Below are 18,302 nucleotides of genomic sequence, written 5' to 3'. Positions count from 1 at the left end.
ACAGTATAAGTGATAAACCCTGAGGAGATGTGGCTGTCACCTCCTGCCTCCTGGGCAGGGCATCCTGGCAGCAGAAGGGGGCAGGGGGGCCACATCATCCTGCTCTGGACGTTGCCCATGCCGTGGCCCAGCCCCTGGAGGTTTATGGACTCCAAAAAGACCACCTGGCAGCTCCTCAGGTTTGAGCACACCCCCCCCCCCCCCCAGCTCTCTCCCTGCACCATGGCTGCCCACAACCTGCCATTGGGATAAGGACACCGGGGGGAAGCGCCGCACCTGGCGCTAGCGCCGCACCGGAGCCCACCTGCCTGCGCCGCTGCTGCCCTCTGGCGGACGGGAGCGCCTGCGGCCCGGCATTGCCCCCTGGCGGGAGCGCGCAGGACTGCATCCCTCACGGGACGGCAGACCCGAGGACACGGACCCACGGAGGCTGCACAGCCTCACGGGCACGACCCCACGGACTACCGACCCCTACAGTCCCTGAACACTCTCTCCGCCTCGCACCCTCAAGCTCTTTGTCCAGCAGCCCCGTGGACCCTGCAGTCCACCTCTGGTCATACTGCTGCCCCCTGCCCCTCCACCATGGGGCAGAGCCATCCCTAGGCAGGACCCATGGGGGGGTGTGTGTGTGGTGTCCCTCTCCATCCCAGTGAGCTCAGAGACAGGTAGGGACAGGACAGGTGAGGGGGCACAAGACTTTAATCCTGAGGGGCTATGGGAAGTGGGGAGCTGCAGTGTGTGGGACTGGCTGCTGTGCCCACCCTGCCTGCAGTTCTAGGGACGTGGGGACAAACCAAGGGACATGAGGTGGCCTCTCAGGGGGCAAGGGGGCAGGTGACACCGGTCCCCTTGAGGGCACAGTAGCCCCCAGGCACCTTGTGCAGGTACTGCTGATGGTAGTCCTCAGCATAGTAGAAGTCAGCAGCTGGCTCGATGACGGTGGTGATGTCCCCACGCTGCTGCTCCCTTAGCTCCTAGGACAGTCCCATGGTGAAGGGCAGCCTGGATGGACACCTGCATCCCACTGCCCCTTAGCTTGGCCTAGCCAGAGCAGGGGTTTGTCCCACAGTCCTGCTGTCCCCATCTACCTGCTGGTAGGTGTCCCTGCTGCGGAGGGCAGCTGCCTGCTGCTGGGGCCCCAGCGTGTAGATGACGGAGCGGTACTGGGTGCCAATGTCCTCCTGCTGCTGCATGCCTGGGGCAGGACAGCACCCAGAAGGGGGTTATGGGATACCCCAGCTCCCACCAGGCACTGCCTGCACCCAGGGAGGGGGCGGAAGGGTCCTACTAAAGGGGTCACTGAAGGAAGACTATGAGCCCCCACCCTGCACCAAGGAACAGAGATGCCAAGGACACCTGACAGGGTCATTTTGGGGTTAATGTCCCAGACTGGTGCTGCCCCAGAGCTGTAGCAGGACCATGGCCACTGTAGCCCATCCCTACCTTGTGTGGGGTCATGGTTCTCCCAGAAGACCTTGAGCAGCTTCTCATAGCTGATCTTCTGGGGGTCGAAGATGACCCTCACCACCTCAGCATGCCCTGTCAGCCCTGCACGAGACCAAACCTGGCAGCACTACCCAGGGCAGCCCCCAGCCATGGCCTCCAGCCCCCCACCACACTGGGGTGGGGGGCGACCATCGACAGATGCACAAAGAGCTGAGACGCAGCAGATTTGTGACACTTGTGCAAAGTAGAAGCATTGGCAGAGCTAGAGGGAGGGAGCTGGATCCCCCAAGCCCCTTTGCCTGGTGCCTGGAGGGGATGGGATGCTCCTGCTCCCCCTGCTCTGGGATAAATCCCTATCTGGGGACAGCAGCCAGGGGCTTTCCTGCAGACAGGATAATCCTCCACAAACAGGCTCCCAGCTAAGCTGGGCAGAGTCTGTCTGGGCTGGGGGGGGTTCAGGGAGTTTGGGAGGGTTCAGCATCCAAGTGTATGACAAAGAGCCTATGGGAGCACAAGCTGGAGGGGGTGCAGGGGGCGCTGGGGTCGCAGCCCCACGTTACCTGTGCGCACTTCTTCGTAGGTGGGGTTGGGGGTGAAGCCTCCTGCATAGCCCACCTGGGTGGAGAAGACCCCTGGCAGCTCCCAGAAGAGTCGCTCCACTCCCCAGAAACAGCCCATACCTGGGGGGCACAGGAGGGGAGGGGGCTGTGGGTTACCCTTGCCCCAGGAAGGGGTGAGCCAGGCTGCTGGGACCCCCTGGCACCACTCACCGAAGATTGCTGCCTGCATCTCCGCTGGGAACGGTGGGACCGTGGGGTTCCCACTGACGGCATGGGTAGCTGTGGGGGGACACAAGGTGAGGACCCCTCATGGCATCTCTGCCCTATCTCCCCCCACCTGAAGCAGTCATTACCCTATCCACATCCCTTCCAGCTCCTTTGTCCACCTAGCTTCTGGCCTGTGCTCTCTTGGTCACCCTGATCCTAACCTGGCCCCAGCATGGTCACCTTCCCCAGGGCTGCTCTGGTGCCTGGAGCACTCTGCCCCAGAACTTTTCCTGTCACCTTGCTCTCAACATCCTCCCAACACCCTGGAGCAGCTGCCTCAAACCACCTAAAGGTGCTGAGTGGGGGTCAGCAGGGTCCCATGCCTGTCCTTGTCCTCAGCCCCTCCCCGGCTGCCCCCCGCCCGATGCCCAGTGCCAGTACCTGCAACTGTCAGCCTCTGGGCCCTGCCCGGCAGAGCCTCGGTGCGGCTAGGCAGCCCCCTGGCACCCAGCATGGCCCTGCAGACAGGAAATGCAGCGAGCCCCAGTGCCCCTCTGGACTGGGAGGAGAGAACTGCAGGTGCTGGGAGGGAGGAGGACACGAGAGAGGCAGAGCCTGGCTCCAGAGTGGGGTCACTGCGAGGGGCACAGGAGGGGAGAGCACCTCTGCAGGGTGACATGCAGACAGTACACTCAGCCCCAGGGGGTGAATCGCCCCCCCATGGGACCCCTGGGGGCAGGATGAGGCCAGGCTGATGAACCTCAACCAGAGTGACAAGAGGTGAACCCATGGCACAGGCAAAGTCCTGGTGTGTCACCTCCCTGTCAATCATTAATGGGCACTGGGCCCAAGGTCACCCCAGGACCCATCCAGCATTCCCATGGCTGAGTCCCACCTACCCCCCCAAGGAACAGGGTTCTGGATCCCCCTGCTGCACTGCTCCCCAGGCTGGGGGAGCTGTGGGGCACAGGGCAGGGTGGCAGTGCCTCACCAAGCTGCTCCTCCAGCCAAGGTGAGCAGAGCCAGCAGCTGGCTGGTTCCAGGTTTCCCAGCTAGGGCATTTCACCCAGCCCAGTTCTCCCTGGCAGGACCTGCTCAGTGCTGAGTGGCAGCAGCTGGCAGTACCACTGCCTCTGCCAGGGAGCCCCCCTGGCTCTCCCCTTCCCCTGAACTGCCAGAACAGGAAGCCCTTCATTTCTTATTCCTTGAGCTGGAGCAGTGGTCCCAGGGAGCCACATGGGATGTGTGGGGGTTGGCATTCCCCATGCACCTGGCAGGGGCTGTATAATCCCCAACTTACCTGGGAGGTGAGCTGGCTGCCCCAGCACTGCAAGGGGTCTCAGCAGAGCAGAGGGACAGAATCCCCTCCCTCCCCCTGCTGCCCATGTTGCTGGGGATCAGCCCAGGACACAAAGCAGTGAGGAGTAAACCCAATCCCAACAGGATGGGAACAAATGCTGGTACTGAAAGAGCTGAGCTGGGGATGCTGCAGCGAGCCCATGGTAGCCTGCTCCAGGCCCAGGGAGAGCCCCCACTCAGCCAGGTGTTAACAGGGCAGTGAAGCCCAGAGCTGCTGCAGAGAAGAAACAATGATGGGTGGCACAAGGGACCTCTGGAGACCATCCAGGGTTTTGGGGGGATGCTGGTGGCCCTGTCCCCAGCCCATCCTCTGGAGGACAGGGGCAGGTCACCCAGGAACACATGCAGATGGACCCTGAAAGCCTCCAGAGAAGGAGGCTCCACAACCTCTCTGGGCAGCTGCTGCCGGGCTCCAGCAGCCTCACACCAAAGAAGTTTCTCCTCACGTTGAGCTGGCACCTCCCATGTTCTAGCTGGCACTTGTCAGTCCTTGTCCTCTCACTGGGTACCACCTAGAAGAGCCTGGCCCCTTCACCCTGACACCCACCCCTCATTTACAGACCTTGCTAAATTCCCCTCTCAGCCTTCTCGAGACTAAGCAGCCCCCAGGTCTCTAAGCCTTTCCTCGGATGAGAGCTGTCTCCCCAGGGCAGAGCAGGGGCGAGGAGCACCTCCCAATCCCGGCTGGCAGCCCAGGGCGCCCGGCTGGCAGCCCAGGGCGCCCGGCTGCGCTCGCTGCGGGGCAGGCCTGGGAGGGAGCGGCGGAGACCAGCGGTGCTCAACAGGATCTCACGTTTATTACCGAGAGTGATTAATGGTGAAAAGGAAGGCAAGGCCCAGTCCTCGCTGGCTGAACAAGAAACTGAACAGATTCACTACACAGCTTACAAGAGCTCTTTCTTTCCCTCCTGTCCAAAATGCATTTCCCTGTAAACAAAGCAAGGTTCAACCTCTGCTCTCAGCCCCCCGACGCCGCCGAGCCCAGAGCTGCCCCGCGCCGGGACTCGGCTGCCGCGCGACAGAAGGGTCAGAGAGAAGTGACCATCTTTAGACACAACCTGGTGGATGACTTCAATTCTCCTTAGGCCAACCCCCCCCACTTTCCTCAAGGAATTCCTCTTCCAGGCCAGGGGTGGGTGGGAAGCAGGGAGGGAAAGAAAATCCATCGGCCGCCCCCTGCTGCGTGGGGACACCAGGAGTCAGTGTCTCCCAAGTGCAAGTGTCAGAGCCAGGGGGAGCAGCAGGGCCTGGCGGGGGGAGCAGCAGGGGCCAGGGGGGGAGCAGCAGGGTTTGAAAATTAGAGAGGAAAAGAAATTAAAAAATGAAGGCATCTGCCACATATGGACCTGGAAATCCAAAGAACTTAGTAAAGAGACAAAGAAACCAAAGCTCTGCTCTGAAACCACAACCAAAGCCAAGAGGGCAGGGGACAGCTTCACCTCTACTCTACCTAGAAGGGGTTTCTGTTTCTGGGCTCAGTCCTGTGCCTTGTGACATTCCAATGCTTGGCTGGGTCTGGTTTTAACTTTCCTTTGTTTATCTGCAGGTTTGCCAGAGTCCTTCTGAAGTCAATGAAATTAAAGGGAAAAAAAAGTCCTCATTCTCTCTGGGATGCTTCTGCTCTTCCTTGCTCTCTCTGGAGGACAGCTGGGATGCGATCTCTGCTGCAGTCTCTGGGGCAGGAGGCCTCCTACTTGACACGGCCCTGGCGCTCCTGCAAGAGAGAGAAGTGGTCAGGCCAGAGCAGCCCCGCGCGCCGTGGGCACCCCTGGGGCTCGTCCCACCTGAGCAATGGCTCCTGGCACAGGAGGTCCTGCAGTGGTGCATGGCATCATGGTGTTACACCTCCTGGTGCACCGGCTCAGCACATCGCCCAGAGCCCCAGCAGGGAGGGGCTGGAAGGGACCCCTGGAGCTCACCCGGCCCAGCCCCCTGCTCCAGCAGGGCTCCCCCAGCAGCCTGCCCAGGGGCACAGTGCCCAGGGGGAGCTGGAAGCTCTCCAGAGGAGACTCCACAGCCTCTCTGGGCAGCCTGCTCCAGGCCTCCAGCAGCCTCACACCACAGAAGTTTCTCCTCCTGGTCAGATGGAGCCTCCTGGGTTCCAGTTTGTGCCCCTTGCCCTGTCCCTTGTCCATCCAGGTAGAACTCTGGGCTGCAGAATTCTGGGGGGGCTCTGGGAGCAGTGCTCAGGGGTCAGGCAGTTCCTGCATCAGGGAGAAGAGAAGGCAAGGAAGGAGAGCATGGCCATGGCATGTGAGCCTGCAGCTCACACCTCCATGTCTGCCTTGGTCTGCAGGGACTGGCACAGCCCACAGCTACCAGCAAAACCTCTCCCTGCCAGCTCTGAAACCTACTGAGGGCTTCACACTCAAGAGCCAACAGGTTCACAGGGGCTTCCCAGCAGCCACTGCCACCAGCCCTTGGGTGGTCACCCACAGCTGCCCTCCAGCACCGAGGGCACAAACTTGTCAGGCAAACATCTGCAGCAAGCTGAAGAGGCAGCACAGCACCAGACACAGCCAGGCACTGAGGGCTGCAACATCTCCTGTGCCAAGCACCCCCTGCCAGGTTCCCTGGTAAGCCCAAGGCCCAGCAGCTCTGCACACAGGCAGCTCTGGACTGTCCCTAAGGGTTACTGCCCAGCCCAGGCTCAAAGCACCATTTCCAGATGCAAAATAAAACCCTTCCCCAGCTCAAGGGCTCTTGGCTGATGCTCCTCCCAGCACAGGCAAGGCCCTGCAGCCTCCTGCCCGAGGGGCACGATGGTGCCACCCCATGAACAGCCAAGGCTCAGCTCTGCAGAGGCAGGGGTGCTGCTGCCACACTGCAGAGTGGGAAGCACAGGGCCACCACCAAAGGCAGGGCCTGGAGAAGAACCCTGATGCAGTTGTGCCTGAGGGTAAAGTACCATCTCCCTCCCAAGTAAGGCAGAAGAAATGCTCCATGCTAACCAGACAACACTCTGTGTTCCAAGGGGACAAGAGATCCATTTACCTCCTTCTGCCAGCCATGAAGAGCTGAATTCAGAGGCTCAAGAGAAAGAGGCAGCACTCCCTAGAGCTGCTGTGTGTACCCTCAGTCCACTGCCACGTGCAAGGCAACACAAAGCAGCATTCAGTGGGGCACAGGTTTCCATTTCAGCTCTTCCCCCCCGCCCCTTTAGATGTATCAAGCTCAGAGCAGCTGCTTCATCTGAACCCTAACTTGGGCTGGCTTGCAGGTGACCACCAGGACTCCAGGATTTCCTATGAGTCTGCAACTGAGGATGGGAAAGCCTCAGGAGGCATTTTCCAGGAGATGATCACCTCACAAACAGCAGAGCCGAGAAGGCAGAGCCTTCCCCTCCTGTGCAGATGCACACCAGGAAACATGGGTGGTTTCTTCCCCCCACCCCAGGTTAGAAACAAGAGAGTTTATCTGGGCCTCCTAAACTGGTCTTACAAGAAATGGCTGAGTTAACCACAGCAGAAAGGCAGCTCAGTGTCCTTGTTTCAATAAAGCTCTAATGAGATGGAAGCAGAAAATCTTCATTTCCAGGCTCCTGCTGAAGAAAGCTCACAAAATGGAGACCCTTCCCTGCCAGCTGCTCACAGTCACTGCTGCACCACTGCCAGCCCAAAGCAGAAGCCTCAGCCCAGGCAGACAGTCCCTGGAGGAGCAGCAATCCCTGCCCCATCCCAGCCTGGATAATGCCAGTCCTGGCTGCTTTGCTGGGTGAACTCTGCTGCAGTGCAAGCAGGGTGGCACTGCTCTGCCTGGCAGGAGTCCAGTTCTGCACCACTAAGGAACTAGTTTATTAACTCCCAAGGCTCTAAGGCAGAGCAACTCGTGCCAGGTACAGCCAGGAGCACCCAGGGAAGCGAGAGGACTCAGGAACTGTGGCGAAAGTGATCAGAGCACAGAACAGGGGAGTGCAGACCTGTCACATCCTGCCTCACAGCAGACAGAGCCCTCTGCAGAACCCTCAGTGGGGCACAGGGAGCTCTGCATGCACTGCACACAGACCAGGCTCACACTGCAGCACCTCAGCAGCTTTCCTGGGGTCCTGATCAGCTTCCAGCAGCATCTTGTGACTCACTGCCCTTCTGCACCAGGGAGAAAGCCAGACCTGGACACAGCCAAGCCCTTGTGCTTGCCCTGGACAAAGGGGCTGCCAAACACTCATCTGCACACTGTGGAGGGGTGGCTGCCATTAACATCACCTGAAACAACATCTGTGTCAAGAGCTGCCAACCTCTGTCACCAGGACACCTGGAAAGCAAGAAGCCATCACTGCTGACACCTTGCACACCTCATCTGGAGGTGCCTGTGCTCCCTGCAGGGGGCTTGGACAAGACAACCTTTGCAGCCTGTGGTTACCTCACACTCCAAACCCTGGTGCTGTTCCCAGGGAACCTGCCTGCCACACACTGCAACTCTGCTGCTAAAGGAAGAACTCTGCCTGCTGAATGGAGTCATCAGGATGTTCATCATGAAGGCAATTAGCATACTGATAAAAGTGATCAGTTCAGGTGCACCTCAACAGCTGCCTAAAGCCAGGCCAGGGAGGGGAAGAGCATGAGAAAGAGCTGGGTCCCCTGGCTGTCACTGGGAGCAGCTGGCTGTGCCTGGGCATGCCACAGTCAGGAGCTGAAGCATAGCCAAAGAGTGTTTTGGTGGATGCAGCGGAGCCAGAGCAGACACAGCACCAGCCAGGATGACTCCAACAGCAAGAAGTGTGGGAAACAGCCTCTGCCTCCTCCCTTCTGAGCCTGCAACTGAGGAGAAAAAAGAGTTTGCAAGCTGCAGCCCAGAGCAATGCAGCATGGCTGTCACAGGAGCATGAAACTGCCTGCAGGGCTCCAACAGCCTCACAGGACAGAGCTTCTCTGCCCCTCAATCACATCTTTTGCAGGGGGCAGTGATGCTGCCACCATCAATAACCCCTGAAGCAGCAGCCTGTGCCACCAAGGTTTGCAGAGAGAGCAGCTCCAACCTGGCACCTCTCAGACCCACAAAACCTCACTTCACCCTGCCTGGCACCCACAAACCTGGCAGCTGAACACTCTGGTCCTGGAGGGCACAGCATAGAGCTCGTTTGCTTTCCTAAAATCCTGGAACCTGCAAGCAGCCAAGATTGAGACCCTGGGCAAGGCAGTGGGAGAGAGAACCAAAGGCAGCTTCCTGTAGGGCTGCCATTTGTTGCCTTCCTAGAAAAGAAACCTCTCACCCTGCCCCAGTGAGGTCACAGCTGGGAGTGCTGGGTCCAGTTCTGGGCTCCTCAGTTCAAGAGAGGGAATGAACCACTGGAGAGAGTCCAGCAGAGGCTGTGCAGAATGCTGAGGGGCCTGGAGCAGCTCTGTGAAGAGCAAAGGCTGAGAGCCCTGGGCCTGAGAGCCTGGAGAAGAGCAGCCCCAGAGGAGAGCTGAGCAATGCTCTGCTCAGTGGTGCCCAGAGACAGGACAAGGGGCACAAACTGGAACCCAGGAAGCTCCATCTGAACAGGAGCAGCTTCTTCAGTTTGAGGCTGCAGGAGGCCTGGAGCAGGCTGCCTGGAGAGGCTGTGGAGTCTCCTCTGCAGAGCTTCCAACCCACCCTGGCCACTGTGCCCCTGGGCAAACTGCTGTGGGTATCCTGCTGGAGCAGGGGGCTGGACTGGGTGAGCTCCAGGGGTCCCTTCCAACCCCCCCATGCTGGGTTCTGTGGAGGCAGATTGCTGTCCTGTAGTCACTTCAGCAGGGCTCAGAGGTTTGTTTTGTTGTTCTGGTCAAAATTCTCACAGGGAAGAAGTTGGTGACCTGCTCAACCACAAAAGCAGCTGCTAGGGGCTTCCAGAAGGCCCCACACTGCTTCAGCTGGGATCACACTGGGAGTCAGCTTCATCACTTTGGGTCAGAAGAACATTCAGAGCTTTTGAAGAACTGAATTAGTAGGGCAGAGACTGGAAAGGGAGATTCTGCCCACAGAGTCATCAAGTGCTCTGGGTGGGAAGGGACTTCTAAAGCTCATCCAGTCCAACCCCCCTGCAGTCAGCAGGGACATCTGCAGCTAGAGCAGGCTGCTCACAGGCCCAGTCTGACCTGGAACGGTTCCAGGATGGGGCATCCCTGGATGCCACTTCTCTGCCAGCCTTCCCCACTCTGCTGCTCTTCCTTCTGCTCACTCCCTGCCTACACCCTCCCAGCACTAACTTCCCATCCATCTCCCACCTGCCTTCCAGGAACATCCTCCCTGACACACCTTTCCCCACTGGCCTGTCCCTCTCACACCACTAACTGCTGCTCCCTGAAGTCAGCTCAGGAGAACTCCCACTTCCTAAGATGCCCTGCACAGCCTTGATGGCATTTAAACCTTGGTCAGCAGAGCACAGCTGATCAGCACTTCAGCACAGGCTGGGTACCAGGCACAACAGTTCTGGGATGTGAAGTCACAGGAACTCTCCAGGCTCTCACACAAGCCAAGCTCACAGCCTGCAGAGCATTTCCTTCCTGAGAGATTCCCCTTCAGCACCCCAAGTGCTGGGTGCCCACCCCTGTGTGCAGGTGATGCCATTGGCAGACAATGCTCCAAGTCAAACAGGTAAAAGCAAGCTGTGTCCACTGCCATGCTGAGCAGCTGCAGCTCCTGATCCTGCTCTTCAGCTGCTAGATGGAAAATTCCCCATGGCTGAAACTAAAGAGATCAGCACAAGACTTGGCAACCCCCCCTGAAAGTGGTGCTAATGCTTGCTAGTAATTACTGCTTGGATCAGAAAGAAGCCAGAGCCCTGCTGTGGGGAAGGTCAGCCCCAGGTGACAAGCCCAGAGGGAGCCAAGAGTGATTCAAGGCCAGTGGTCACTGAAGTTTCAAAGAACCATGGAATCATCTTGGTTGGAAAAGCCCTTTAAGATCATCAGGTCCAACCATTCTCTAACTCTGCCAAGGCTGGGGCTGAACCATGCCCCTCAGCACCACAGCTCTGCCTCTTGGAAACACCTCCAGCCTGTGCCAGGCTTTGAGAATCCCTTCAGTCAAGAAGTTTCTCATGTCCAAACTAAACCTCCCTTGGGGCAACTTGAGGCCATTCCCTCTCCTCCTGTCCCTTGCTCCTTGGGAGCAGAGCCCAACCCCCACCTGGCCCCAGCCTCCTCAGAGGGAGCTGCAGAGAACAAGGAGGTCTCTCTCAGCCTCCTTTGTCCAGGCTGAACACCCCCAGCTCCCTCAGCTGCTCCTCCCCAGCTCTGCTGCCCTCCTCAGGACCTGCTCCAGCCCCACAACTGACCCCAGGATTCGAAGTGTGGCAGGCCTCTGGGCAGATCTGCCAGTTAGCAGTGCTCCTGTTCATGAACCAACACCGTCAGCAGGCTCTGAGCCACAGCTCTGAGCAGTGAGCCAGCAGGCAGGGAGCACAGCTCAGGTGCCAGGCTGCTGGGCACTGCCCACCCACCAGCTTCACACCCAGCAAAGAGGAAGAGAATGAGCTGCTCCCTGGCCACCTGGGAGTGCACAAGGAGTCACCAACTGCTGTGAGGAGATTTAGGCTGGGCATCAGACAAAGCCTAACAGGAAGGATAATTAAGAGCAGGAAAGGATTGCCTGGGGAGGGACAGGAACTGCTGCTCCTCAAGGTTTTACAGGCAGTGGCTAACATCTGTCACTGACCCTGCTCTGGGCAGGGGGTGGCCACTCAAAAACCTGGCTCCTTGACCCCCTCACTGATCTCCTCCAAACCGCTCCAGCCCAGGAGCCGACAGCAGAGCTCACATAGAACACAGCCCTCAGGGAAGGCCTCGTCCAGCCTGGCCCTCAACACCTCCACGGAGGAGGCGTCCAAGACCTCCCTGGGCAACCTGTTCCAGTGTCTCCCCATTCTCCCGGCAGAGATTTTCCTCCTAATGATTTCTTTCCAGTAAGTTTTAGCAGCTTCTGACCATCTCCTCCTCCCCTGCGCCCCCAGACCTCAGCCAAGCGAGCTTTACCTTTTTGACATTCTCCTCCTCCTCCTGGCGCTTCTCATAGTGTGAGAAGTCATCGAAGATGGAGGTGGTGTGCTTGTAGGTGGCAATGATTTTCAACACCTGCTTAGCCTTTTCCAGAGGCACCTCCTGAGTGTCCCTGGAGTTGGTCACTGGTTTGTTCTCGTTGTTCTCCAGGCGGATGTGCCGCAGCTGGCTGTTGGGAACGTCCTTCACAAAAATCCACCTGACATCAAACCTCCCCTTCCACTTGTCCTGGGACCAGACCCCCGCGCACGTGGTGTAGTCCACGGCAGACCTCATCTCTGCCACGCCGCAGAAGTGGCCGCTGCCGTTGACGCTGAAGAGCAGGTAGACCGGGCCCTTGGCGCCCAGCGAGCGGTAGGCGGCGTCCAGTCTCTTGTTGCCGTGCTCGGTGCTGCACCAGATGTTGTACTTGATGGAGCGGTGGATGTCGTCCTCCGAGTAGCTCTTGATGATGAAGACGCGGCCGTGCTTGGGGTTCCAGTCGAAATCCTTGGGGTTGTAGTTGTTGATGGACCTCAGCTTCTCCAGCACGGGGTGCGGCTCCGCGGGCGCGGCCCCGGGCGCGGCCTGGGCCTGCCCTGCGGCGCCGCCGTCCGCCGTGCCTGGGCCGAAGCCGCCGCCGCGGTTGCGGGGAGCGACCCAGCGCGAGGGCTGGGCCGGCGGCACCGGCAGCTGGCTCGGCTGCGGCGGCGGCGCCTGGGGCTGCTGCCCGCTCGGGGCCTGCGGCGCCGGCGGGCTGCTGTTGATCTGCTGCCCCACGGGCTGGGGGGATGCCTGGGCCGGCTGCTGCCCCATGCCGGGGACCAGGGCTTGCGCCGGGGCCTTGGCCGCGGGCCCCTTGTTGTCCCAGGTCCCGATGTCCATGTTGTGCTTGATGGGGGGCGGCGGCAGCGCCGAGCCGGCCAGGCCGTTCTTGGTCTTCAGCTTGGGCTGCTGCTTGGCAGGCTTGCTGGCGATGTCTGCCCAGGAGGTCGGCTTCGGAGGAGCGATGGTGGCTGGGGGCAAGCTGCTGGAGGCCACCATGTTACTGGCGATGGAGCTGCTCCCCACGGCCGACCCCACGACCTTCGGCACGCTGCTGGCCACGTCCGTGCTGCCCAGCTTGAGGGCAGCCATGCCCTGGTCGATGGCGTTCATGCCAGGAGCCTTGTTCAGAGTCTCGTTGGCGAAGGCAGACTGCCCATCGATCATGGCGCCCCCCAGCGAGCTGGGGGCGTAGGCGTAGCTGCTGCTGTAGCCTGAGCTTTGGGTGGACTGTCCCTGAGAGCTGCTGCTGCCCCAGGCCGAGAAGTCGATCCCACTGGGAAAGAAGTTGAAGCCGTGCTGCCCGAGGAAGGGAGTGCTGCCAAGGGCCCCTGGCTGCCCAAACATGGCATCAGGGAGGAAGTGAGGCTCCCCGTTGCTCAGCTGTCCGTAGGAGGTTAGGTAGGGCATGGGGGGGTCCCCCCCTGTAGACCAGGCAGCTTCCCCCAGGGAGTAGGAGAAGCCGATGGAGGGGCTGTAGTAGTTGGGCAGGTAGGAGTCGGACATGGCGGTGTAGGCATTGCTCTGAAAGACACAAACCACAGCGTGAGCAGCCAGCAGCTGGGCCAGCGGAGCAGGAAGAGTGAGCCGCGGGGGCTGCCCAGGCCCCACCCCTCCCCACCTTAGGGCTGGGCAGATAAAGAGGCCCTCAAACACCTCCTTTGTTAGAGCTGCTCTGGGAAAGGCTTGGGTGCCAGGAAGAGGAAGCACAAACGCCCAGCGAGTTCCCCATGCTCAGGTGGGAGCCTGCTGAGCTCCTGGTGTGGGCCTGGGCACAGGCTCTTACCAAGCAGCCAAACAGCCACTTTTTGTAGCTGCTACCAAGGCTTCTCTTGCCTTTCTCAGCCCTTATTCTGGAATCTGAGGGAGGGGCTGGAAGAAGGATGCAGAGAGAAATGGAACATGGAGGAAAAGGAAGAGGTTCAGTGGAAGCACACTGCCAAAAAAAAAGAAGAATCGATGTCCCTAATTACCCTTCCTCAGACTCATCAGCCAGGACACAGCTGCATGCTCCCCCCCTAAAGCCTCAGGGCTTGCCGTACTCCAAGCACCGGCCCACAAGGGGGATTTAAAGCCTCGCCCATAAAACTGCCCCAGTGCTACCTGAAAATGGGGAGTCATCAACAGGGTTTGAAGGAGAAGCCTTCTACAACATGGTGACAGCTCAGCATGGGACAGCAGGCTTCAAATCCAGGGAGGAAAACCAAGAGCAGCTGCTCCATGCCTTGGTCTCCCTTTCACCACCGAAGCAGCCTGCAGGTTCCAGTAGCAAAGGCCTCGGGCATCGCCAGGGTTTGCTGACAAACATCTGTCCCTCAGCACTCCCAGCACCCCTGCACTGCAGGGAGCAGCTGAAGCCTGGCTAACAGACACCATCACCCAGGAACTGGAAGCTGGAGAGCTGCTCACATGCCAGCCTGGCACACAGCAGAGGAAAGCCAGGCTCAGCTCCCCTTTAAAAGCTTGGCTTGCAGCAGGCTCCACTTCATTTTTCATTGAATCATGTTCTTCGTGTGCCAAGCAGAGCTCCCAGAGGACTTCAGGCCATGCTGCAATCTATGAGGGTTCTCAAAATGGTTCTGGCACCCTCCAGAAATAGCTGGTTTGCCTCTGCACCTTCTGCTGAGTTAAAGGAAAGCAACAGGTTTGGGGCTGAGCCAGCCCAAACTTCACAGAGATCAAGAGGAATTATTTAACACCAGGTGCTGGAGGTTTGGTTTGCTGTGTACCATCAAGAAGCCTTCTGTGGTACTTCGTGGTTTGAAGACAGGACAGCTCTGATGCTCACCCTCCAGCCTTGGTCTTGCCAGAGAAGGATCCCAAAAGCAAGTGATTCACACAACTAACTCCTGTCCAGAGAAGTTTTACTAATGGAACAGCTCAGTGCTGCTAAACCCAAACCAAGGAAGAGTCTTGAGGGCTTGAGCTGTCCAGAAGCACAAACAGGGACAACTGGTGAGCAAATGAACTTTTAAAATGCATCATTTTGAACCAGCAAAGGCTCTTCAAGAGCTCATCCCCTCAGTTACAGGAGTAACAAGTAGCTCTCCTGGAAATCAGCCTTAATGCCACACAAACATTTAAAACCTGGGCCCAGCAGGCAGAGCAGCCATTCCCTCTCTGCAGGCCTCTTCCTCAGAGTCCATGAAGCACATCACTGCCAGATGAAACCTCTCCCCTTATCCCCTCAAAACGTTTCCTTACTTATGTTAAACTTGAGATATTTTAACCTAATCTGTATGAAGCTCTTAACCAGCCACACTCACGCAGCAAGGAGGCAGCACAGGAGTCCAGCAGCAGTGGAGCACTATTGGCTCAGAGCAGATTTAAGCCAGGCTCACCCCTGTTCACTACCAGAACATCCCTGGCTACTCCTTGCTCCCCAGCACCCCACCTTGCTCTGCTGCCCTGCACTTGTACAACTGACACAGTTCCTCATTAGCATGCAAATAAAACTCCACCAGCTCTTAATTCTCTGATGACTCAGGCCTCTTGCACAGTTAGTTCCTCAAATTCACCATCCCTCCTCGCCAAAGCTCAGTGGGGCTGAAGATGACTGACTGCTGCTGTCGAGCTTTTGGTTCTTAAGCTTCTTCTAAAGGAAGAATCACTGAGAGCTTTGAACAGCCAGGACCCTCCTCCATCAGGAGGACAAGCCAGGGAGCCACACTGAACTAGCAGCTCCTGAATGAAGAGCCACAAAACTACACAGCCTGGCTCCCTCACACTTGTGTAGAGCAGTCAGAAGGTGACTGTGGGAGCCACTGGTGTTCCCCTCTGGCAGCAGGCTGTGTTCAGGTAATTTTTCAGAGCCACATCCATAACTCCCCTCCCCACCTTCAAAACAAGTTGCCCACCCTGACACTTCAGCATCTTGAGGCTGGCTGGGTCAGCAGAGCCATGGCCCTCTCCAGACTGGGCTCCAGGGGGCTGCTCTCTATGCTACCAAGCATCACAACAGAGGAGAGATGGTGAGCAACACAAAGTGGTGAGAAACAAAGACCAACTCTGCCCAGAGGTCCCAAGGTGGCTTTACCTCACTGCTGCTGCATTTCTAGAGCAGCAGCTCTGCTCCACTTCCTGGGACATGCTCCCATCACTTCCTTGTTTTTAAAGCATATTTTCACCGCGTGCAAAAAGCAGCTAAAGCATTCAGCTCAGGAAAGATGCAAAACAGGGTAAAATCTTATGGTGCTTCTGCCATGATGGTGGTGGCCCCTTCAGTATCTTTAAGAGACTTAAATACAACTACACTTTGCAGGGCTCCACACTCAGAAGGAAGCTGGAAACCGGTGATGGTAATTTCTAGAACAGTAAACACCATAAAATGGAAGCAGCTGGTGCGACTCAAGACTGCAGTAAGCATCACACTCTCACCTGTGCAGGCTCAGTTTAGGCTTGCAACTTCTAAGGCAGCTGAGCAGTGACTTTAACAGGCTAAATCCTGAGGAGTAAGAACAGCTGCCAGGACCTGAGATGGTATTTAGCCTCATTTAGCTCAAGTCAGGAACATGTTGAAAATGTAGCTGAGACAGAAACCTATCCTTGTGATCCAATCCAACATGCATCAGCACTGCACAGATGAAAAGACAACTGGTAAAAATGGTCACAAAAATACAGGGGGAAGCAGCCCCAGCTAATTGTTACTGATCACAACTGGAAGGGAAGGGAACTAACTGCTACAGCACTACTGCAGATGTTTATCTGCAAGGCTTGCTCGACCCATCTAATCAGCTGAACTCCATCTGTTCTGTGTCACTCTCCTACCACTCATTAGGGAAAACAAACAAAACCCAGTTAACAGCAGAGCTGATCTTAAAGAGAGAGCCAAGAAGAAAAGTATTGGGGAAGTCTTTACTTCCAGGAGCTGACCAGCAGCTCTACTTCTACCTCAAGTCCTCAACAGGTCTCAGGAACCTTCATCATGTCTATGTTCTGTGAGGGAGGTGAGTGAAATGCAGAGAAAGCCCCACAAGGGGCATTTTCAGTATACATGGGGGAGAGAGAAGAATGTGAGGACCCCCCAGAAGCCCCCAGAGCATAACTGTGAAGCAATTCCAGGAGGCAAGGCAGCACATCCCCTCAGGTGCTGTGAAGGGGCAGAGAGAAGTCAGAGCAGTAAAACGGAAAGAGCAGAACTTGTAACCTCAGGCAGTTCTATATTAAAAATGAGCTCAACACCAACTGCAGAAAATCCTTACACCCTGAAAAAGTTACTAAAACCTTGATACCTTGGCCTACCACAACCTAATGGCACTCACTGCTTTCTGCCTGGAGAAACACACACATAAAATAGAGCAACATGGCAAGGAAGCCAAATATCAAAATGCAATCTGTGGGGATGGGGAAACACCAAGATGACAAATTTGCCTTTGCTAGAGAGCAGCAGGAAGCCCCTGGGGCTCTCTGCAGGTTGTTACTCACCGGCCGGGCCTGAGGACTCAAGTAGGGTTCAAAGTCATCATCATTTAACCCATCCTTCTGGTGCACAGATCCGTTTTGCACTGAGGAAGGGATGCAGAGTGTTAGAAGAAACTCTGCTGATAAATTCGAACATTTGCTGCCTTAAAGTACTTCAGGACAAACCTGAGAACATAACTACTGGCTAGTTGTATTATACCACGCTTAACCCAACAGAAAGACACTTCACCACCATACAAACACTCTGGAACTGCAAACTTTACCCAGCCCTACCAGCCACAGCCCAGGGTTTGTTTTTCTCCCAGCCACTCTGCTGTGTAAAGGCGCAGAGACCCCCAGGACATGCCCAGCAGATTTCGGAGGAGACTCTTCCCGTCCCTCCCCGCAGCATCCCCGTTCCCCAGCCGCTTCTCCACAGGATCCCCCATATCCCAGCCCTCCTCCTCCTCCTTCCAGCTCTCACCTTTGTTGCCTTGGCCTTTGGGTCTCTGGCGCAGCATGGAAAGAGAGAAGGAAAGCGGTGAGTCAGGGGGGCGAAACGGCCCCGGCGCAGGCGGAGAGCCCGGCGAGGCGCGGCCCGGAGGGGGAAGGCCCGGCCCAGCCGGGGAAGGCTCTACCCGGCCGCGCCGCAGCACAATGGAGGCGCGGCCCTGGAAGAGGGACACGGGGGTGGCGGTAGGGGAAGGCCGTGGTCGCCGCCCGGCCCGGCCCGCGCGCCCGCCGCTAGGCCCTGAGCCTCGGCCTCGCTTAGCGGGCCGCGCTCGGCGCGGCTGGGAAAAACAGGCCGAGCGCTGCCGGCGAGTTTCCTACCTGCTCCAGAAGGCTGCTGGCCGACATGGCTCCGCGGCGGGGCTGCTGGCGGGGCGGGGCGGGGCAGGGCAGGGCGGGGCAGCGGGAGGCGGCGGCGGCTTTGTCCGGGCGCGGGTGCGGCTGCCTGGCGGACTCGGACTCGCCCGCGGCTGCCGGGGCGACGCTCTAGCCAAGCCCCTCTCGCCTCTCCTTCCGGCCCAGCGTCTATGGCCCAGGCCCGCCGCCTCGCGCCCACACACACATCCGCGCTCCCCGGGCGTCACGCGGCACCGCGCGCGCGCCCCGCGCTCCCAGGCACAATGGCGGGGAAATGGGAGAGAAGGCGCGGTGCATGCCGGGCCTGTGGAGGACCGCGAGGGATCGGCGCCCCCGCTCGGCCGGGCGCAGCAGCGCAGGCAGGGTTGAGGGTGGTGGTGGAGAGCCTGCTCTTAAAGGGCCAGGCGCCCCCATTGCCCGGCTTCGCTTTTATAGCCCAAACACGGCAAACAAGACTGCAGCTCCCAGAGCTCTGCTG

General features: G+C 58.3%; 2 protein-coding genes across 2 annotated transcripts; both read right to left on the bottom strand.

Annotated features, from left to right (window-relative positions):
* Positions 1–815: 815 nt before the first annotated feature.
* LOC104304216 (peptide methionine sulfoxide reductase MsrA) lies at positions 816–2,727 on the bottom strand. The gene is made up of 6 exons (XM_009904938.2): positions 2,655–2,727; positions 2,217–2,285; positions 2,007–2,126; positions 1,444–1,548; positions 1,089–1,195; positions 816–974 (listed from the first exon to the last, which is right to left on the bottom strand). The coding sequence occupies exons 1-6, from the start codon at positions 2,725–2,727 to the stop codon at positions 816–818; spliced, it is 633 nt and encodes a 210-aa protein (XP_009903240.2).
* A 2,114-nt stretch (positions 2,728–4,841) lies between these two features.
* Positions 4,842–18,082, bottom strand: YTHDF2 (YTH N6-methyladenosine RNA binding protein F2). The gene is made up of 5 exons (XM_054170887.1): positions 17,789–18,082; positions 17,442–17,466; positions 16,982–17,061; positions 11,510–13,081; positions 4,842–5,286 (listed from the first exon to the last, which is right to left on the bottom strand). Exons 1-5 carry the CDS (start codon positions 17,813–17,815, stop codon positions 5,263–5,265), a joined length of 1,728 nt encoding a protein of 575 aa, XP_054026862.1. The 5' UTR covers positions 17,816–18,082; the 3' UTR covers positions 4,842–5,262.
* Positions 18,083–18,302: the final 220 nt, after the last annotated feature.

The sequence above is a fragment of the Dryobates pubescens genome, chromosome 20 (assembly GCF_014839835.1).
Source record: "Dryobates pubescens isolate bDryPub1 chromosome 20, bDryPub1.pri, whole genome shotgun sequence".
Lineage (NCBI taxonomy): Eukaryota > Metazoa > Chordata > Aves > Piciformes > Picidae > Dryobates > Dryobates pubescens.
This window is presented reverse-complemented; position numbering and strand designations above follow the sequence as displayed.

Coding starts and splice junctions, on each gene's coding strand:
- LOC104304216 (XM_009904938.2), bottom strand. CDS start 2,727: ATGCTGGGTGCCAGGGGGCTGCCTAGCCGCACCGAGGCTCTGCCGGGC. Junction 1,196..1,443: donor GAACCATGACCCCACACAAG/GTAGGGATGGGC, acceptor GTCCTGCCCCAG/GCATGCAGCAGCAGGAGGAC. Junction 975..1,088: donor GCAGGGACACCTACCAGCAG/GTAGATGGGGAC, acceptor GGACTGTCCTAG/GAGCTAAGGGAGCAGCAGCG.
- YTHDF2 (XM_054170887.1), bottom strand. CDS start 17,815: ATGTCGGCCAGCAGCCTTCTGGAGCAG. Junction 17,062..17,441: donor CAAAGGCCAAGGCAACAAAG/GTGAGAGCTGGA, acceptor TCCCTTCCTCAG/TGCAAAACGGATCTGTGCAC. Junction 13,082..16,981: donor TGAGTCCTCAGGCCCGGCCG/GTGAGTAACAAC, acceptor TGTGTCTTTCAG/AGCAATGCCTACACCGCCAT.